The 23,747-nt window shown below is 35.0% G+C and overlaps 1 protein-coding gene across 7 annotated transcripts in view; it reads right to left on the reverse strand.

The window, feature by feature from the left end:
* Positions 1–23,747, reverse strand: part of traf2a (Tnf receptor-associated factor 2a) — a 72,908-nt gene that overhangs the window by 38,094 nt on the left and 11,067 nt on the right. For 2 of the 7 annotated variants that reach the window (XM_087253539.1, XM_087253537.2), the window contains 2 exons: positions 21,900–22,119; positions 18,951–19,094 (listed from right to left, as the gene is read on the reverse strand). The exons of 2 other annotated variants lie outside the window; for them this stretch is intronic. In XM_087253539.1, the coding sequence (XP_087109665.1) occupies positions 21,901–22,119 (219 nt within the window). In that variant the 3' untranslated portion in view covers positions 18,951–19,094; position 21,900. Of the gene's footprint in view, positions 1–18,950; positions 22,120–23,747 lie in introns of those variants that run through there. 3 more of the 7 variants (XM_087253540.1, XM_087253541.2, XM_087253538.1) reach the window with 2 other exon arrangements.

A 23,747-nucleotide genomic window follows, 5' to 3' on the forward strand; every position in this document is an offset into this window, starting at 1 on the left:
TTTTGAAGCGGTTTACTCATTCAGCGAATTCGAATGTTATCCGTCAATTGAATGGGTGCTATCAGTGGTTATCAGCTAGAGGCCTTTCGCGCCCACTGGTAGGCTCAGAAGGCTGTTATCAGCAATCCACAAGTTTAATCAGCTATTTGAGATATTACATTTCTGCTCTTCTTGCTTAAATCCACCAGAGGCCGCTGCGATTGACCTGCCCTCCTCCTTTCCTAAACCCAACCCTCAATTTTTAAAAAAGCAACCAAAAGAAAAGTATTTACTTGTTTGGCTTTTGTCTTCTTAAACCGTTCTTCAACAGACTCAAACCCTGCTGTCAACTCTGCACCAAAAATATGTTCCAGATAAGTTTTAAATTTGGCATTAAGGAAGCATTTATTTATTTATTTATTGCATTTTTAAAACAAAAATGAGAAAACCAATCATACATAGATACACAAACATATCATTTACTTTCAGTTCTGTCACCAAAAATATCCTTAAACGTTAGCCAAGAAAATGTCGGAACAAGAGAACTGGTAGTAGAAATATCAACATGGCTGTTTCAAGATGTTAAGAGCTTGTCTACAAACCTTATAGACCTTTACAAGTAGCAATTTAACATATAGGTGTTACTTGTGGCTATTTAAATGATTAAATGTAGCATTAGTAAATCATAAAAAGCATCAATACTACATTAACAATCATGATGAGGTTAAAGGCTCACATCCCATTTCGAAACAAATTTAAATACATGTAAATAAGGATAGAATTTATATTTTATTACATTACATTATATTTATATTTTATAATGCATGACTAGCATAGTATGTATTGCATTTATAAAGTATATGGATAATTACTGATAAAACAAGAAAGAAATATTTAACTTTTGAGCCAGAGTTAAATTGTTACACAATCAAAAATGTTAATTTAACTCTGGTAAGTGTGAATTACATATACACCAGTAAAGTGTTGAAATCAACTCTCTAAGAGTTAAATTGACACTGCTGATTTTGCTGTGAGTGTGAAATCTAATACAGTAAGATCCCGTTTGACATGTTATAGCACATAGATTGATTAATGTCATTGCGTCACCACGTTATTCAACGTTAATTTTGTGTATTTCATTTTTAATTTTTCGACTTGAACAGCAGTTCCGCAGTTTCACTTTCATTCAGGAAAATTTCATTCATGCCCTGCGACAAACTAAGATATTGGATGTTAGTATGGAGTAAGGGCTGGTGGAAAAGTGTTGTTTTAATAGAATTTGATAACGCACGCCTTGTCTGTGGTCATTAACTGAGTCGGTAGGTGCACAGAACAGTGTCAAACAGCCATCTGTGTATGGATATCCTGTCACAAAATGCTGCAAAAGGTCCTATCTGATAGTAATGGTTTGATTATAGTGTTTACATGTCAGTACTGCTCTTCAATAATCCAACTAAAATTGATCATTGCACCCCTATAAGGCTAGATAGGAAAGTGAATTCTGTTTGGTTGATCTAGTGGTGAAGCTTACATACTGCGACTTTACTTCATCAGTTTCTTTGAAGATGACTGATGAACATCCTGAGGTTTCAGATTCAGGGTGAAGAAAAACAAATGTTTCACACAAAACCCTTTCCTCACACAAGTCCCACAAGGCTTTGGAGACGGAGGGAAATTGACTCGAGCTGTCCTCTACGAAAACCATTTCTTCTCAGTCGCTGAAACAAAATTTAGTGCCGGAGCGTTCACAGCTTTGGGCCTGTGAAATCCCCAATCTATTACCGCATCCAGCAGAGGGGCAAAACGAGTTCACCATGTTGCAGAAGTGTCTGGGCCTTTTCTCAACATCTCTCTCTCTTTCAGAGGGACCACTTATGCCTTCCTCTATTTTTTCTCAGCCTCCTTCAGTAGTACGATTCAATGCTACCGTTTAAATGCCTGTACTTCAACCCTTCAAACAGAAGTGAAGCCAGCAAATAACTGTCATTATCTTGGTGCAACACATTCTACCGCACAACTTACAGATGTACTCCAGGTGCCGTGCAGGTGCATGACCCTTTAAACTATGTTAGCGACATGATCAAAGTGGAAAGTTGGTTTAAAAGGTGAAACGTTGTCTTTTGGCTGTGTCTGGAGAATGAAACAAGTGAAGATAATTATAAATTAAAAGAAGGTGTTGAAGTATATCTATATATTTGAAGTTAGAATTATTAGCCCTCCTAAATGTATTTCCCCCCAATTTCTGTTTACCAGAGAAATACATTTTTAACACATTTCTAAACATAATAGTTTTAATAACTCATTTTAAATAGCTGATTTCTTTTATCTTTGCCATGATGACAGTAAATAATATTTTATTAGATGTTTTTCAAGACTATACAGCTTAAAGTAACATTTAAAGGCTTAACTAATTAGGTTAACTAGGTAGGTTAGGGTAATTAGGCAAGTTATTTTATAACAATGGTTTGTTCTGTAGACTATCAAAAAAAATGCATAAAAGGGGCTAATAATTTTGACTTTAAAATGTTTTTTTTTTTATGCTTTTATTCTAGCCGAAATAAAATAACTAAGACTTTGACTCTGACGGTGAGGGAAAGAAGAACATCGATATAGTCTCAGCAAACTTTTTACAGAAATCTTATTTTGCATGCTATCTTCATCAAATTTGAAATATAAACTCAAACACGTGGCATAGATTCCTAGGATATCACATGACTTATTTCATATGTTTGTATATTGAAAAAGAAAAATTTAAAAATATAATTTTTCTTTCTCATGACTTCATAATGTATAACTTTATATCACTTTTAGCATGAAACTTTTTAGATCAGAGATGCCCAAAGTAGGGTCTGTGGGCCAAAGTTGGCCCATTGCACCTTTGATTTGGCTGACCATCTCATCTGAGAAGAGAGTGAGAGGGATGGAGATGGTTAGGGCAAATGCCTTTAAAAGAGATTGTCATTTCCAATTTGAAGCAACTTTTTTGTTTTATTTCTGAGCTACAAAAAATCTAACTGAAATTAAAAGTTTCAATTAAATGTTGTAAAGAAATCAGATTTCTAAAAATGTAAACAATGTCACTCAACAGAGAGGACTATGCAGAAGACATCGGCGAGCAAATCAAGGCAAAAACTAGTGTAACTCCATTCTGTTGTAAATGATATTGTTTTTGCTTTTACTGTATTAAGTTTAATATAAAATATTAAATAATGATGCTATATTAGTTAATATAAAGCAATGTTTTCTAGTTATTTTTAAATATTATTAAATAAATTGAGAAATTACCCATGGCAACTACATTTACCTTTGGCCCCCTAATCAAGGTTGGTTTTTGGCCCTTATTAAGAGAAAGTTTGGACACCCCTGTTCTAGATGGACCATGGTAAAGCTCAAAGTGTCTTTTTCCATTGATACCTAATTTTTTTTTAGTTGTAGCTCACTAGGGTTTAAGAACTGTTAATATTCAAAGTTGGGTAGGTGTAAATCCCCAGAAGTGAGTGCTGGCTAACAGTTTAAATCTCTTGAAATTAAAAACAGAGAAAAAAAAAATATTGCAAAATTTGTAAAAATAAGTAATGCTTTAATTTTGTTCATAACGTTTTTAACTGAATTGCCCATAAAATTAATCAATAACGTAATGGCAGATAATCAGTACATTTATTTTCTGACAATATAACCATTTGTGCTACTGGCAATATTTAACATATTATGGCAACTGTTATTTAAATGGAAAACTTTTTATTGATACTTTTGCTTAAAAAAAAAAAAAAAAAAAAGCTAAAATCCTGCCATTTTCTTCACTGTTAAACATAAATACAGCTAGCTAGGCCTACTTTTTATTACAGAATTTTATTACAATACACTGTAAAAAATTGTATGATAAATTGGTCCTGACAGCATGTTTTAGGTCATTGTAACTGATTAAACTGAGTAATCATGTTGTAACTTAATATTATAAGTTACACAAGCTGTTTTAAGTCAGTTTAACATAATATAAGTTCAATGGACTCATAAGGTTAATTTGATTCGGCGTAAAAAATTAAGGCAACCAGGATTTTTTTGCAGTATACTAGCCATTTTAAATCAGCTTCCTCAACACTGCATTAGCATTACCTAAAATGAGACCTATCTCCATTCTGAAGAATAAAACCAACACTTTCAACTGCTTTTAAATATTTTTGCTCTTTAATCATCCCATTCGCCTTGTTAGTCCATGTCCTCATTCCGTCCTCATCCCTCCCGAGAACTGACAGAAAGGAGGAACAACATCATGCATCCTGTGCTACAGTCCTGAAAATTTTTACCTCCCTTTAAGACAGACACCTCTTATTTCCAAACGACCCACTTTTTGACGTGCGTTTTTCACGTCCGCTTCAATTTCCTCAGTAGCAGTTGGAGCTGTGGCACAGTGGGTGGTGTAAAGGCTCATGGGAGCATAGGTTTGGGATTGTGACCTGTTCCCCTTCATTTTTCCATCAACTACTTGCTATCCTGGACATAAGGCAACAAATACATACGTTTCTCAGTAGCTGTGCAGACAAAGCATGTTTCATGATGGTTAAACATGACAATCAAGCTGCTACATCACAGTCAACACGGACGGCAATATGCGACAAAGTGCTAACATCTGTGTGACAGCCTGCGCCAAAAGCTGAGCGCACTGCAGACATGCAATAAACCCCTGCATATACACTTCCTAATGAGAGCCACATTGAGTTCCTGCTTTCTGCGCACAATTTTTTTTTTCTTGCAAGCTTTAGCACATGTGAAGGGAAATTCTTAATTTAGCACCATGCCTGTCCACGTCAGCAATGCTCGATCAGCGAGAACACAAGCCCCTCGAACAAAAACAGTAGCCGTTGACAAGAAAAACACAGGCTTTTTTGAGAGGCCCTCCTGTCTCACAGTAGCCGCGCTCCTGAAAGGAAAATAAAGCCTGGTGATCCAAGGGGTTGAGAGACACAGCCTCCTCTACATCTAACCGCACAAACCTTCACTAGGTTATAAAACCGCCAAAGAATAGATTCATTGTGGAGCACGAGGACACTGAGGAAGGAGAATCAGATGAAGACTGAGTTGATAGTCAATAAAGAGCCTCTTGAAGTCCCAAGGACGGCAAACTTCAACAAACTTTAAATCCATTTTTCTGACTTCAAAAGCTGCAAACTAATAAAAACAGCACACATCCATGTGGACTAGTGACAAACTCATGTTTTTAAATAGTATTAAAATCAATCAAAGATTTTAAAAAGTATATACTAATGTTCTAAATGCCGTATTTTTTGAGCTTGGACGGGTTGATCTTTCACTGCTGTGTTCCAGCTATACATTCCAAGCACCTGGTGTTCAGGTTCTCGTCAATAAATCAGTCTACTGTAAAAGCCAAAACTTGTCGGTTTCCAGTTGGTCCGAAATGTTTCATAAAGTCAGACTCAATGCACACTATAGAGAAAGTTTCTGAAACAGCCTCTGTATTTTGCCACAAGGTGTGTAATGCATGGTTTTAAATGAACGACTGATTCTGGAGAATGGCAGTGTTAAATGTCACTGCCATTTGTTAACTGTTTTAGTTAGAAAGCATATGACTAAAACATAGTAAATGCACCATACACTATGTTTAAATGCCAATAAAATAATCACCTTTCGGGTAAATAGAAGAGAGGTAAGTCAATTTGATATTTTATACATAATTTTCTATAATAAAAAAAATATAACAATAAAAATACACCAACAAAAAAAGAATTATCTAAAATAGTTTAAAAAAAAATGTAATATTTTTTGCAGACTCTTCACATAAAACAAAAAAATCTTTGTCTGACAGCATTTTTAAAACAGCAGGCATTGCAAACGCATGTTTGACAGGTTTCTATTTCAATATTGACATTTTGGTGTAATCTATTAGATGCCCATGAGTGAGTCTAGTGTCACCTTTCAGTCTATTGCTGCTGTTAAGTGTTTTTTTGGTGCAGTGTGAATTACAGCCCTTTAGGGATAGTTCATGCAAAAATGAAAACCTGCTGTAAATTTACTCGCCCTCAGGCCATCCAAGTTGAAGTTGACTTTTGTTTTCAGTAGAAGATTAAAGACTTTTGATTTAAATTGTGATCCATGGTAAATCATATAATATGTTAAAGGCTCACAGCACTTTGAGAATAAAAAAAGAGGCAAAACAAACAAACAAACAAACAAACAAACAAACAAACAAACAAACAAACAAAAGTAAAACACAATGCATGCAGCATCTGGTGATACATTGAGAGTATGGCTGAGCGATTTGGCCTAAAATCAAAATCTCGATTAATTGAATATTTTAACTCTATTACGATTAATAAACAATTATTTTATTTATTTGATGATTTTTCCCTCGTAGTTTACTGACAAGTTTTGTACAGTAATATGCTCTTGTTGAAAAGAAGCAGTCTCTCTTCTAAATTAAATAACTCTTGTATATCCTGTAAAAATATCTCAAACAGTGCATTTCTTCAATCTTCTGAAACAAATATTTTAATGTAAATAATTGTATTGTATTAGAAAATATGCTGTCTCAAGGCATCTCTAGCGCAGCTTCCAATTATTCATTCATTTTCTTGTCGGCTTAGTCCCTTTATTAATCTGAGGTTGCCACAGCGGAATGAACCGCCAACTTATCCAGCACGTTTTTACGCAGCGGATGCCCTTCCAGCCGTAACCCATCTCTGAGAAAGCTTCCAATTATCATCAATGTAATGCAAACATGCGATGTGTAGTCACATTTTTGGAGAGGTGTGCGGGTATGCGACCGCACGAAGGCTGCACCGGACCATACCCATACGTTCGATGCAAAAGTATAAATCAGCCTTAACAGAGCAGTGTCACGTTACTCCATACGCGATAGGGAAAGTAATTTTTTTTTAAATTACCTGGAAAATTTTGATTGATTATAGATTGATTATCGATTTCGATTACTTTTTCGATGACTCGCCCAGCCCTAATTGAGAGTTTTATGAAGCAATGCATATTGTTAAGGAAAACTATTATCAATTAGGAATCATTTCAATCTTATTTAATGTTTTACTGAAGGAAATAATCACATACACCAGTGTTTCTTAACCACGTTAATGAAGGACCATCAACACTGCTTGTTTGGAATGACTCCTGTGTCTGTCACACCCATTACAGGTCTTTCAGTGTCTGCTAATGAGCTGATGACCTAAATCAGGTGTGTTTGGTTAAGGAGACATAAAAACGTGCAGAGCTGGTGGTCCTCTAGGCACGTGGTTGAGAATCACTGACTTAGACCACACAGGCTGAGGGTTAATAAATTGTATTTATTTCGGGTGAAGCCCAATTATCATAAAATTATATCATACAATTATCTGAATTATCAAAAAATGTCATAGTAATAGTAGTGATACATTATTACTAATAATTACATACAGTAGTAATACATTACTTTGCATGTTCTTAACTGCAGTGTTGGCCACCATGAAGGAATAACGCTAGTTTTCTGTGATTTTTTTTTACCTTCAGAAAAATACGTATTAGCAAGCAAGCAACAAGTCTTAACACTTTTATGTTGTTTGATGGTAAATGTACATTAAACAGATGGAAAAAAAACAAACTCATATTTATAATATTTAATTGCCCACATTATAGACCAATTTAGTGAGCATTAAAATCTGTCTAAAAGAAAGTATAACATAAGTGTTTCTGTCATGACTATAATGCTTTCAATTTTTTTTTTTGGGGGGGGGGGGGGGGGGGGGATTCTGAAACAGATAATTTGTGTAATACTATAGTACACTAAAACAAAACTTATGTTCAGACTTGGTTTGGAATACAACTTCACTAATGCCAGTCAGCATCAATACAGAGAAACAGAAGAGTTTCCATGAGCCCTGTGAGCTGCCCGTTCTGAAGGAAAAGCAAGGGATCTTCGATACCCTCATAATTCACTTCTCTCTGCCACATAAGCATGCTAGTTTTCTTGCAATGCTTCTAGTCTTAAAAATGACAAATGGCTCCCTTCCTGTAAGGAATTTCTTTTGATTTGTTGGAGTTTCTGGTGCCTTTAGTAAATTTAGGCGTTACCAGATGGAGGTAAAAAGTAGAAAACGAGTTAGGATCGAAAGGATCACCATAAATTATTATCCAAATGTTGCTCTCTGACAGTCTTCAACATGCTCTAGGAACCACTGATTTCACAAAACTCCCACTACAGAAAATAAATACTGTAGTTAAAGACTGTTAAGTGTGTGTTCAATTCGTGATCTGCATTCTGTCGAGACTATTCCTTGAAAACAGAGGAAATGCTGCTATGCTCTATTTGTATTTGAACAGCATCATTAGTGGTTTCAGTGAGTTATGTACATACTGAAATGTGGTCAAGGGAGAAAAAGTAGCATAATTGTGATGCCAATGTTTGATATCACTGAAGTGCTCAATGGAAACATTGTGCAATCACCAACTGCATTTATGTGTGCAAGCAATGCCCATCCACTGCACACCGAGCAGACCTTGCTTTCACCTTTCATATGGTTGTGTATCACACCACTTGTCGCCACCTGTCCAATTAGAATGCAGCAGAGGAAGAAGAGAAACGACCTGGACAACCTCAGGGCCCCTTTTTAAAAACATGTCCCAATCCAGCCTCCTGTTGAGGTGTCATTAGATTCTCACTCTCCCCTGGGAGAAACTGCTCTACTCTCCACTTTGGACCATTTTCTGACCTTGAGAGCTAGGGTGTGCACCTTAAAGAGGCCCACTTTGACCTCCGACTTTCTGCTTTTACTGGTCATGCTAGGTTAATGATGTGTAGAGATGATACTGTGAGAGAGGAGATGAAATCTAGCTTTAGACTTTTTGAATGAATATTCATCAATGTACAAAATGCCACAAGATATTCACCGTCCAATGCTTCCAGTAGAGATGTTACCAAAGTCTAGTGCGCTACCAAAGAAAACAAGTTGCCAATGCAGTCTTTTTGTACTTTATTTTAGTATAGCTTATTTTATAATGCATTTTACTTGGTTATTTATCTGAGGTAATATACAAACAAAAAAGGCAAAGTTTGACTTCATTCAACACATTAAAATACATTCAACATTTCACTCAGTCAATTTTGAATTTTGATTTGTTTTACAACTCAAAATTCTAATTCAATACTTTTCAAAATGTACATTTTGTTTATAATTTTTAAGCTAAACGACATCCGCTTAAATGAAACAAACGAAAATCAAACAAAAGAAAATCAAAGAAAATCAAAAGAAACAAACTGACAAGAAATAAAATCAAACAAAGAAAGAAAATAAAATAAAACAAAATGAAACAAAATCCAACAAAAGAAATGAATCAAAAGAAAAATAAAAAAATGAAAAGTAAATTTAATAAAATGAAAGAAAGTAAAAAAAGAAAATCAAACAAAAGAAAATTTAATTAAAGAAAATCAAACAAAGAGAAAAAAACTAAAGAAAACAAAAGAAAACGAAACAAGGAAATGAAAGAAATTAAAAGAGTTGAAAATCAAACAAAAGAATAAAACAAATTGAAACAAAAGAAAATGAAATGAAAGAAAATAAAACAAAACAACATTAAAAATACTAAATGAAACAAGAAAATGAAAGGAAGGAAAATCAAGCAAAAGAAAAAAAAAACTAATTGAAATAAAAGAAAATGAAAGAACATTAAATGAAAGAAAATGAAATGAAAGAAAATGAAATGAAAGAAAATGAAAAATAAAAAATAAAAACAGGAAAGGAACCTTAAGAAAATGAAATGAAACAAAAGAAAAATAAAACAAAATGAAACAAAAGAAAATGAAACAAAAAAAGAAACAAAAGAAAAACTAAAGAAAATGAAAAAAAAATTAAACAAAAGTAAAACGAAAGAAAATGAAACTAAAGAAAATGAAACAAAAGAAAGAAAAGGAAACTTAAGAAAATGAAACAAGGAAACGAAACAAAAAAAAAATAAAGGAAAGGAAATGAAACAAAGCAAAAAGAGATGAAAGGTTGAACCATAAAACAGGTTGTACCTAATCTTTCTGGTCCGCTATCCTGCCTCCCCATCTCAAACTAGTATTTCTTTTATTTTCATTGTAATCAAACTCAGTGGTCTGTAAGGCAAATAGTTTTATAGTTTATTGAACTTTGTGAGACTTCTGATTCATTAACCTTTATGAGTACACTAGAAAAAAAAGAAACTCACAGAAAATAGTTATCATACTGAAAAATATGGAGATTGAAATCCACTGCGACTCAATTTGAACATTATTTGTGAGCTGCTGTCCAATGAGGTTTCACAACAGTTAGGATGATGCCTTAGAATGTACCTACTTATATTTTCATAGGTCTGTAATATTAAAACATTGAACCACATGCTATTTTCCTACTGACATTTGACAAGTAATGATTGGCAATGATTTCCAGTGAAGTAATTTACTACTATGATTACTATGATTTACTAGTAAGAAACACATCAGATCTTTCAAAAAATTCTGACACACACACACATTCCTCTATTGGGTAGAAAGCTTCCAGTAATTCATTCTCATTACTCACACTTGTACCACTATATCATTCATGGTTAGTACAATAGACAGAATGCAGAAAAAAGCTAATTATATGTTTTATTTCCAAGGATTAATGAGGTTTTTGGGGAGCAATGGCCATATCACAATCCACATTGGTCATTACCAGCAGGGTGATGAAAAAAGCTTCATTTAAATCCTCACCAAATTGTTTGAAGAGCTACGAGGTAGAGCCGCAGACTGGAAGCAGTCATGGAAGTGAAGTCAGCCAAGAAGAATGCATGAGATCTGGAGGTCCGCCACATGAAAAGATCATCTCCCGGGGGTTTAGTGGATAGCTTTTCCCCTGAAGACGACCTCCTACAGTTTTAAGATGCTGACACAAACGTTACCAACAAACTATAACATCTCTCATTTCACACAAATGACTGGAAACAATTCATTGTTTGTCACTCTAGAATGCTTTAAAAAAAGGCTGATATTCTAAATAAAGTGACTCAACCATACATGTAATAACATATTCGTAATTTTGAGGCTGTGTTTCTGACAAAGTTCCATTGCCAGTGTAGATGAATTACAGGAAAGGCCATGATTATAGTACACACTTTTTCCATCGAACATACATGTGCTGCCGTCAGAGACATTTTAATGCAGTCATCAAAGGCATGGAAACCTCCATGTGGGAAAAGGCTTAGAAAAAACCCCAGTCAGTCTCAGCGTGACTCCTTTAGCACAGAACCTGTTCTCTCAGCAGGAAGATCCATCCCGTCCAGTTACCTTTCCCATAAGAACATTCAATCTTTCTCCATTGTGAACCATAAACTTGCCGTTACCTTTCAGAGCCCTGCCTGTGTGATGCTTTACACTCACGTTAACCATCACAATGCATGTGCGTTCATTTAGGCTTCTGAAGACACACGTTAAAATGAAAAAATAAAAATAAAAAAAAAATAATATATATATATATATATATATATATATATATAAAAACTTAGTAAAGGTTTTATTATCCACAAAAACTTTTTTTAAGAGGTAGAATTATTAAAAACAGTTTAGATGCAAAAACCTCTTAATGCTGTCTGAGAGTTCGATTAAAAATAAACATTATTCTCATCCCCCTTTATTTATGTTGAGTTATTTCACTTTAAAGACCAGGAAGGTTACTTATTCTTTGCCATAAAAGTGATTTTACAGAACATAGAAGCTTGATCAAAATGCTAATTTTAAAGGAAAATTTCTGACAGCATTTAGAGGCTTTCGCATATAAACTGTTTATATTATTACATACACAAGTTATGTTTGGGTCAGTTTTTATGTGGGTATGATACAATTACTTCTTGTAGAACTATGGATACAATTTTTTTTTAAAAATGGTTGACAATTCTAGGTTAGGCAACCAACCTTTGCTTACTTTGCTTTGTTTACTAACATAAACAATGAACAGTACATTAATTTACTCATCCTTGGTAATTTAAAATTTGAATAGTCCATTATAGTTAAAGTGTCACTTATGATATAATAAATGCTGTATAATACTGTTACTAAGTTCATTCATTCATTCATTCTTTTTCTTGTCGGCTTAGTCCCTTTATAATTCTGTGGTCGCCACAGCGGTATGAACCGCCAACTTATCCAGCAAGTTTTTACGCAGCGGATGCCCTTCCAGCCGCAACCCATCTCTGAGAAACATCCACACACACACTCATACACTACGGACAATTTAGCCTACCCAATTCACCTTTACTGCATGTCTTTTGGACTGTGGGGGAAACCGGAGCACCGGGAGAAAACCCACGCAAACACAGGGAGAACATGCAAACTCCACACAGAAATGCCAACTGAGCCGAGGCTCGAACCAGCGACCTTCTTGCTGTGAGGCGACAGCACTACCTATTGCGCCACTGCTTCGCCCTACTAAGTTCATGTTACAGTTCAAAGTGTCACAGTATCTCACATATTTTTAGGACTGAATTTTTTCGTTTGATTTTGGTTAGTAACAATTATGTCAACTGTTTAAAAATTTAAATGATAGACGTAGGCATGGGCTGGTATAAGATTCTGACGAAATAATAACCTTAAATAAAAATATCACAGTTTCACAGTATCGTTATTACTGCTCTAAAATATATTCTTTTTAAATGTCTGGGTAAAAAACAAAAATCCTTTTCCCCTTTAAACAATATATTTTATTTTGAGAAACATTTAAAATAGGTTAGATCAGTAAACACGTCAGATAATTAAATGATTCATTAACTTTTACTGTCAAGACCTATTAGTTCAAGAACACAGATATCATTACATAAACGACATATTTGGATATGTTTTCTGCTGGAGATACTGTTGTTCTTAAAACATAAAAACAAAATATTATATATATATATATATATATATATATATATATATATATATATATATATATATATATATATATATATATATATATATATTTTTTTTTTGTGTTATTTTTCACACAAATATTATTATATATGTATATGTGGAGATATATATATATATATATATATATATATATATATATATATATATATATATATATATATATATATATATATATATATATACACATACATACATACATGCACACACACACACATTAAAATGGTTATTGTCCCATGCCTATAGATGTCAGGGCACTGACGGTACTTTAATGCACACATTTTGAATTTGCCCTAAATTAGAAAACATTTGGAGATCAATATTCCATACCCTTTCTGTTATGCTCTAATATAGAGCCGGAACCACTTGTGGCATTATTTGGATTCACCCCAGAAGACTCATCTGCGTCAAAGTGTAAGATTCTTGGCTTTTTTATTAGCGCAAAGAGGAATTCTGCTTAAATGGAAAGTTTCCCTATACAACCCACTTAATTTAGTAGACCAAAGAGATGATGGCTTGTCTTTACCTTGAAAATATTAGATTCTCTTTAAGAGGATCGGGTAAACAATTCTATAGGATATGCCACCTTTTTTTATTATGTTGAACATATTAAGTAATGCCCTATTTTTTTTTTTTTTTTTTTGTGCACAATTTTCCTGTTGCTGTTATTTTTATTAACATTGCTATGTTTCTCTAATTACTTGTAATTTTAGACAAAAGTAACTTCCAGCTGTTAAACTATTGTATATTTTGTTCTACTCTTGGTAAGGGTTATAGGGTTTGTGAATATTTGAAAATTATTCAAATATTTGAAAAAATAAAAATAAAAAATAAAAACTTTTAATCACTTTATTTTAATTTAATGAAATTGTTAAATTACAAAAGGACATATAACAAAACCTTGCATTTTTTTCACAGCATTTGAGGAAAATTTGCTAATCAGATACAATATGGTGCAAATATTAATACATATTCTAAAGTAATATTTTGTCTTTATTTGTTTACCAAACAAGTTGTTCTAAAGGGGATTGCAATAAAAACTTTAAAATACTTTTTTTTCATGTGTATTAGTTACTATATTCTTAGTCATTCTGCATAAATCTGCAGATTTTGTACAAAATGTTGCGCAGACATGGCAAAAAGAACCTTTCTGCCCCTAGATATTTAGTGAAGTTTTTTGTCTTTTATTGACAACCTAAATATGACTTTTGTATTTATGGATGTTAAAAACCCTGAACTATAAGAGGGATACGTTATAACAGTTTTATAAATAACTGCTGTGAAAATAGATGTGTTATGAGGTTTAGAGACACACAAAACACCCCGCTGGCTTTTGCCTTATCCACCTTGTATATAAAGTTTGTAATGAATGCAAGTATATTATGTCAAGTTGATTTTTGGGGTTAGTTAACTATTAAAGTGAGACAGAGACGACTGGCCCAGAATAAACTGGCCACAAGTATTTGTATACATTAATGGAGATTTATAACCCAATTACTGCCAAAAAGATTTATGAAGCAGCCACACAGAAGTAAACCGACTGCTTCTAGCATCCAGGCAAATGAGGCTTTTGTTGATCAGTATAATCTGAACTAATTGGCTGAGAAAGACCCAGTGGGCCCTAATCATTAATCATTACTACAATGCTTACTTTGTTTTGAAGAATTCTTTACATTTGGTCACTATTCATTTTTAGTCTGAAATTATTTTAGTCTCCAATTTAATTTTAGTAGACCACAAAAAAAAAAAAAAAAAAATTTCACTTCAGTTTCAGCTCTCACTTAAACACATTTAAAATATATTTAGCTCATAATAATCATGACTAGAATAAAAGAAATAGTTCAAAACTAAAACAGAAAAAGGTTCATATTAGTCACACTGCATGTTGGCTTTTGAAATCTCTTGCTTTACTTTTTATTAACTTTTTTTTCTAAACATTACAGCAGTTCCTTTGAATGAATCCTGGCATCAGGTGCAATACTTACTGAAACCTGTGGAACGGCAAGTGTAATCAGTTTCTGCTAAGATAAATCAGCAGTTTTTGGGCTCCAGGAGAACGTCTGACTCTGTTTTCTCAAGTGGGTCAATGCGTTCTTTATAGATACCTAAATGGTAACCCAAGTCCCAGCACAGGGAATGCCTTTTGGGCTGCGGAGATGATGTGAAATCAGTGTGTTACAGAGGAAACAGACTCTCTGTTGGATGATGTAACAGAACTCAGCAGATTAAAGCTGAGGTTTAACGGTTTTGTAGATTATAAATATGACAAAACAACAAACCCACTATACTTCAAGTTATTACATTCAAGCATTACAAAATGCATCCCAATAGAGGTAATTTGGTTAAAAATGCTGCTGTTTGACATATACCTCTGTGTCTTGTAACTGATACTTCAAACGGTAGATTACTTTTAGCCTTTTATATTACATTGCAGAAATTTACCAGACGTTTCATTACATAAATTTACCGTAAAATAACAGACGTTGCATTACAGAAATGTACCTTAAAATAACAGGCATTAAATTTCAGAGATTTACTGTAAAATAATAGACGTCAAATTATAATGGTCAACTTTATATTAAAGCAAATAGACTTGTTATCTATAAAGATTCAACTAATTTAAGCATTTGATTAAAAAGAATTAATATCAAACAACAAAAATGCTCAAGGACATAACAATTCTGCCATTTCCATATAGTGCTATACTTTCTACAGTTCTACTTTTTTTGTATATCTTAAATTCTAAATACTGTTACTTTTTGTTTAATATTTTGATCGAAACTGGATTCCTGGAGGGCCGCAGCTCTGCAGTTTTGCTCCAACCCTAATCAAACACAGCTGATCCAAATAATCAAGGTGTTCGAGATTCTTTTAAGCGCCTTGATTATTTGAATCAGCTGTGTTTTATTAGGATTGGAGCAAAGCTGTACAGAGTTGCGGCCCTCAAGGAATTGAGTGTGAGACCCACGATTTAAATGAAATAATAATTGTAACTTACACACCAATGTGTACAATGTGACATTAACATACTTTTCAATGAATGCAGCTTGTAGTAAGGAATTAATAATTTTATGATAAATATGGTAAAATTCTCCCAAATTTTGGTTACAAACTAAAGAAACTTGTAGGATTGTGGACTTAAGAAGTTTTCACATTAAAAACTGCAGATAAAGAGCCTTACCTCAATCTGCCTGATGCTGAATGACACATTCATGCATTTGGATTGACTAGTGTAATGCACTTTTTGTTGGTTTACGCACCAAATTAATCAAACATGCTGCAATACATTCAAAACTGCATTTTCACACACACACACTACACCATGTCGGCACATCACTGGTGTGCTTTATGGCTTGCACTGGCTCCCAGTTCAGTCTCGTTGTTTTTAAACACTCACACTTGCATTTAAAGCTCTACATGGTACAGTTCCTTACTATATCTGTGACATTACACATCTTCTGGTTCCCTGCCGTCTGCTGATTCTCTCAACACCTCAACAGCCACAATGGGGAAAAAAAATCAATGGGGAGAGAGCCTTCTGTTGCTGCACCCAGGTTAGGGAATGCTCTCCCTTATTCCTGTAAGAAATGCACACACTATCCACACTAGTTAGCTTTACGATGTTAAAACTCATCTATTTAAGGCTGCATTTTTAAAATCTTAATCATTATAATGTATTCATATTTTATAATGGTTTCATGTTGAACCCTTGTATTTTATTGCATGTTTAATTTCTCTGTTGTTGAAGTGCTTTGTGTTTTAGAAGAGCACATTATAAATAAAATGTATTATTATTATTAGAAAGAAGTTGCCTGCTTTTTTCTTACAATTATTCATTTCATAATCTATAATTTCATCTCTTAGATACAGTTGAAATCTGATTTTTGTTTTTCTCGATAGTCTACAGAACAAACCATCGTTATACAATAACTTGCCTAATTGCCCTAACCTGCCTGGTTAACTTAATTAACCTAGTTAGGCCCTTAAATGTCACTTTAAGCTGTATAGAAGTGTCTTGAAAAATATGTATGGTCATTATGTCATTATAAAATAAATCAGTTATTAGAAATGAGTTATTAAATCTATTATGTTTAGAAATGTGTAAAAAAAAAATCTTTGGGGAAAAAAACGAGGGGGCTAATAATTTAAGGGGGCTAATAATTTACTGTATATTATTATTCACTATATTATATGTATATTATTACTGACCTGACAAGCCTAAGGAATTGGACAGATTTGTTTCATTCAGGACCATCATCTTCTATCTGCTGACGACACACAGAGAGGAAGCAGTGATAGAGGGAAAGCCCCCTTGTTAATCCTCAGATTAGGGTCTGTTAACTGTGATACAGAGCTCCAGATTTGCCCAGGGGAAAAGTCATGGACAAAAAGCCAAACTCAAAACTGTTTAGAGGGACAGTCTCTTGCCCATCAATGCCAGAACATGGCAGGGGGGAAAACAATGAAGCAAGCGTGTGTAAAATATACTGAGCTTGCAATAACAAAACAAATTCAGATGCAAAAACTTCTCAATGCTACCTGAAATTTTCTCCTAAAATCTATATTTTTCTCAGGCTCTTATATGTATACATTGAGTAATTCCACTTTTATGGTAATTAAGTTCTTTTAATTCCCTTTAACGTGAAATAAAAGAACATAAATACAGGATTGTGAACTGTATATGCCAAAGCTGAATGGCCTTCTCTGAATGTAAGACGGTACACTCCCTGGATGACTGTGGTCGACAAGGCTCTTCTGGGTCTGGTGCCTTTAAACCCAAGGTCCCTTCTTCATAGGTAAAAAAGCCAGTGTGCCCTACATTTAAGTGAATCTTATCGTTTAGCTGTTCCTCGGTTTCAAACTGAAATGGGGAGGCGAGCCTTTAGCCTCTCATCCTGGTATACTCTTCAGTCCAAACAAATAACGCCTGAGCTCATCCCAATCAAATCATTTCGCTCTATCCTTTATAACAAACAACAGTTCATTTCTCAATGTATGTGTTTTTAACATATTGTAATGTGGTATAGCTGATGAACTAAACTATTTTTTTATAATATCTTTACTTTTTGTTTATTATTGTATTATTATTATTATTATAATTATTATTTATAAGTCATGTGTTGCGGACCTCCTGGGCAGGTCATCCTTGTAAATGAGATCTTGATCTTAATGGGTTTTTTATCTGGTTAAATAAAGAAACATATAGAGAAAAATGTTCAGTTTAGGAGAGCCTAAAATATGGCACTTAGAAGTTTCTTCAAATATTAATCAACTGATTTCTCACAAATAATAAAAAAAATTGTATATTAACTTACGTTTTTGACCAAGTGAAGTGAAAATATTTACTACTGTAGTTTAAAAAGGCACATTTCCTACAGGAAAGCCCTCTTAGGCAATATAAAAAATGTCAGACTATAATATACCATGAACTGCTCCATAAACAAAAGACCAGTGAAAGATTGTGTAGTGCTTTCATTCATAAAGCACATTTTCCATATAATCTATTAGTCTTCATGACTGGCTATCTTTAAAATCTTTTCTATACATGTCTGGAGATTAACAAAGATCTTCTATATTTGTTCCGTAAGCAAATGAACAACAAAAGCATTTAGTGATTATATCACCAACAGGAATTTCAGCTGAATACTTATTTAACCAGATAAAACAAACCACTTTCAGCTGTGCCTCCACTAAAATTCAAGTGATGTGGGAGACGCGGGACTGGCTGAAAGTGCCATTGCTCAGACATCACCCTCTCAGTCCAGCAGGGAAACCCTGAACTCAAGAGCACTCTGTGAAATCCATCAGCCTAAGTCCTTTTATTGCAAGCCTATAACTGGCTTGCTCATCATAGAATGGAGATTGAGAAACGCAATTGGAAACGTAAATTCATTAATTTAATCGTTGAAATGTAATAAATAATCACTTTAGTTAACATAAAATTATTCTACACCAAGCGCAACTCGTATATCTATAATCTATTGCAGTGCATAAGAGTTAATGGTGTGTGAGCGCCCCCATGTGGTCATGCGTATGATTACATTTGAGCATACAAAACTGGAGAAAGAAGAAACAGAAAAGACTTTATTTAGTTTGCTTTTTTTAGATTAAACCATAACACCGGATGAATCACACAGAGGTTCCTTCCTTGGCACATTGACTACCACAATTTGCGGAAGAAACCCACAGTGCCTTCACAGTAACATCTCTAGCTCTGTAAAACAGAATCAGGAAGATTAGTGGCACTGAGACACCATGAGAAAGGCATACAAAGTTACGTAGAAAGTTTGATTATTAAAGCAACCTCTATGAAATGCAACCTCAGAAAATAAAAAGGTATACAAATCTCAGTCAGCTAAAGGAGGAGGAGGGAAACAAAAATCAGTCCTGGATTCCATAAACTATTATTATTTCAGTGAGTTTTTAATCTCAACAACGGTATGCAAAAACTTAAAAAATAGCACATTTCTAGTGTAGCGTATGCTTATATCCAAAAATAAAAAGCAAGTCAGAATCAGTTAATGTATTATTTGTTACAGATAAAGGGGCTCTCAGCCACTTAAGGTCAAGCTTTTCCGAGTCGCCTATTCAGCGTATGAATATGAGCCCAGATCGAGTGAATGCAAACAGCAGATTTCACACTCAAGAACAGGAAGGACACTTGTATAATTGCACAAGCTAAAATGTGTGCACTACTACTATACTACTATTAAATCATGTGACAGCTGCTCAAAATAGCTAAATAAAAACGCTATGTATTCCAAAAAAATCCCAAAGAATATATCGTTATTAAATGTGATTTACAGTACAACACCCTGGCCACATGCAACTTTAGCTAAAGCTATGTATAAGAGAGCATTTGTATAGAAGCAGTTATGCTACAGAGGCACGTCACATCTGTAGAACTATTCACACAAGTACTTTGAAATCTCATTGGGGCAAAAAGCAAGCTGGGAAATCTACGGCGGTGAGATTTATTCATGTAGACAGGCTCTTGAGAGAGAGAGGGAGGAAAAACCAGAAGATTTTTCTAAGTCTCATTCTCTCAGAGGATGCTGCCAAAGTGAAAGAGAACTTATCAAAGCCCAGAATGAGCCCGAACACATTTTGAAACCATCCCAACAGGAAATAGTACATTTATTATTGATATATAACTCTATTAATATATAAATATATCTCTCTCTATGTATATATATATATACGTATATATGCATATCTATATGTATATTTGTATTTGTTATATCCACAGCTACACCAGTCGCAAAACCGTGTACACTGTATAGTTTATCTATTTATACTTAAAACAATATACCACACTCACATTTATCATCATATACTGCATCTCAATTGACAGATAAAAAAAGGTAAAACAATACAAATAAAGTGTTGGTCTACAAAGTAAACCAATAATTTACAATATGTTCTTTTTCTCTTCTCTATCAAAACATCTCATGCACAGAGAGGTTTCGATATCTGTGGGAAATGGTTTGAAAATAGGCTGGGTCCAGGTGCTTTGTTAGCGTGAAGGCATCTTTAAAAAAAGCATCTCAGACTCCGTTTCCGAAAATAAGCAGACTGAAAAGCTCACATGGAAGACGTACTGTATACTAAAAGCCCTTATGTAGGAGTTATGCATTGTATATATTTAGTAATGCCTTCTCTGGTTGCAAATAAAAAGAGGAAAAGTCTCACGGCCGAACGCACTGAACTGTCTGTATATTAAGGACTGAGGCTACTTCAAAATGGCGTAACAAATCACATTCTTCGATTTCTAGCACATTTACAGAACGCAAACCCCACAGTCTTTCTGGGATAAAGACGACAGGAATCACTGACTACACCTGCTTGGCTTATACTGATCGGCACGGTCCGAAGCAAGTCATATAGTTTTAACAGCATCCATTATGTTTGCCCAAAGCAGCACAATATCAACAGAACACCCAAAAACACAGGAGAACATCAAAATGCTAACGAACATCTGCCTTTCCACGTCACGATAAAGCACACGAGATTACCTGTCCTACTTAACACTACCTTTAGGCTATCTTTTATTCGCGAATCACCACGTCGACTGATGAGACATTTGAGGTCCAAAGAAATAAACTGGGCGATTTTTGACACCAGCGTGATTTAGTCATTTTCTTCGACAGCGATTTTACAATGAAACTGCCTTCGATTCTCAGGCTCAGGGTGCAAACCTGGTCTGCTGCTAACTTGAATGTATCTTCCACAGATCCAACATGCAAACTAATACACCAAAGAACACCAAAAATGGAAACGAAGGCCCAAAAACATCACGCGCACGCACACACACAAACTCCTCAAGCAGGTAATCAACAGCCAATTTCTGCGCTTTGGACTTTGGGAATTCAAGCAATGTCCACCACTACAGAGAACCAATGGAAACGAGAAACATTCGAGGCACACTATGCTTAAAAAGGGAATGTCAGAAGACTGTCGATTGCGTATGAAGCAAGTTAACTACGCAGTCGCGAAATGAATGCATTGACATCATTCATTAGGGTGACTCTGTGTCTGTCTACGCACGAAACATTCACTTACAAGTAGCTCAAACACTAAAGAAAGGAAAAAAATACCCAAATAGTGAGCGCGACACAAGCAGAGCGTGTAGAAATGAAATGATGTCTTTCTTATGGAGCAAGTCTTCTCAATCTGTATAAAAGGCAAGGTGCCACATCTATGGCACAGGCAAGTAGATACGTTACAATCACAGCTGACAGCTATCCCACTACGAGAGAGGGAGAGGTTCCCAAAGGGTAACTATTTTACAGTGGAACTGCACAAACTCTGGGAACGATTTTGGTACATAATGCAGAGTGGCATCACCCCCGGCGCAATATTGCACCGGGTACCATAGTCTCTTTGGGCTCGCGCAAGCACGGCAAAGAGCTCAGGCTGAGGGAACAGGCCTCAGGAAAACAACAACAAAAAAAGTACTGCACAGGAACCACTACAGGCTGGAGAGAGAAGAGCATGGTGAAGCAGCAACATCTGACACCTTAAAGGCCTGTGAGGTCAACGATGGCCTTGATGAAGATGGTGTCATCCCGGATGTAGGAGTTCTTGGAGTCTAGTTTGGAGAGCGGGCAGAAGAGGGGGCAGCCGCTCGCAATGTTCATGTCACTCACAGGCCTCTGGAAGGAGGAAGAGGAAATGTCTGGCCGGAAGGCATCAATGATGTGCTCCCTGTTGTTCTGATCCAGCAACATGAGGGTGACCTGAGGAATCAAGGTGTTGGATGAAATTTTGAAATTACATCCGAGATCTGCGTTCGAGCTGGTATGAATAGATGACAAAACTGAAGCAAGTCATTGAGCATTCAGGGGAAGGTAAACTAAGGATGACACAAAAATACAGAGGGAATGGAAATTGCAACATTCATGCTGCAAGTATCCGCAACAACAGCTTCTCATTCAAAACATTCAGTTGTTATTTTTTTGGGGGTTTTTTTATAGCGGGTTATAATCACACCAAAACACATTAAAATGTAAGCGAGTTATAACAGCGCCAACTTTTCTGTTGCTGTAGTAGTTCTGTGCGCTATTTGTTTAACCCTTTAAGGTGACAAGCTGACTGACTGACAGGTCTATGATGCGTGCGCTTGCAAACACAACGTAGCTTTCAGCTAAGATGAACACAGTTTCCATAATTATATTTTCTAGAGGTCTATGGCTCTGCATACAATGACTTTATCTTGCTGGAGTTTATAGAGGTTTCACTTAACTTTAGGTAGCATTAATGCCGCTTAGTAGGTCTATTGGAGGCATTCATTAATATTCCTAGAAAGTCTAATAAATGTTAGAGACACATTACATAAACACACTAAATCACACTTAAGTAGGGTCTATTTAAGTGCGCATAAGTAAAATCTGCACTTGAGCAGCGTATATTTAAGGGCGTGCAGGAAGTTTTGTGCACGAACAGAGGAAAACGGAGCTCGAGCACAGAGATTCACATGCTCGTATTACATAAATGCGATCTCGACTTGTAAATACTACGCTCAAAACATTTGTCATTGAAATAATGCCATAGGTAGTTGGTAGGTCTGTGTAAAAGGCCCAACAGGGTCTGCCACCACAGCTGGAAAAAATCCAAGAGGAAACATTGTAGCTGAAATTTAAGAAGCGTTCGGGGCTCAGTAACACCTCATTCAAACGGGGAGTCAGCGTCAATGCTTCCCATTCACTTTGAATAGGTGACATCAGCCACTGCCAAACTGCATTGTGGATCCATTGGCGCAGCTTCAGTGGCGTTGCTCACTGCAAAAGTTGGGAATTTCTCAACTTTTCAAGCGCCAATGTACGCATCAGCCAATCAGATCGTTGAATGCAAATACACCAGCTCAGACAGTAGCCAATTGCGGACTAATTTCATTAGCTGACACTGCTATGATGATCTCGTCAGCTTCAACTTCAGAGACGCCCTCGGTCAAGCATTGAGAATGAAGCGTGAATGCACGGTAAGATTTCTTTTTTAAAACATTGATGTACTTATTAAGTACACATTAAATTTAAAAGACAGGAAATACATTTCTATTTTAAATAAAAGCTGTGCTAACCACTGACGAATCGTGAACAACTTTTGAGCACCAAATCCATATTTAAGCCTTCTACAGACCAAATCAAATCCAATTTTAGCAACATGTATGTACTGTAGACTATTTCATAATCACATCTATTCATTCAAAGGCTGTGACGCAAGTTGGTATAGAAGAAAAAAAAACATCATCAGGATATTAGATCATCATCAGGATGTTGAATAAATAAACAATCAGGATGTTGTTTAAATTATCAATTAATCCTTCATCAAGAGTTTGACTGACAGCCAATCTGACCAATTATAATCC

Source organism: Danio rerio, chromosome 5 (genome assembly GCF_052040795.2).
Source record: "Danio rerio strain M-AB ecotype USA chromosome 5, GRCz13ab, whole genome shotgun sequence".
Taxonomy (NCBI): Eukaryota; Metazoa; Chordata; class Actinopteri; order Cypriniformes; family Danionidae; genus Danio; species Danio rerio.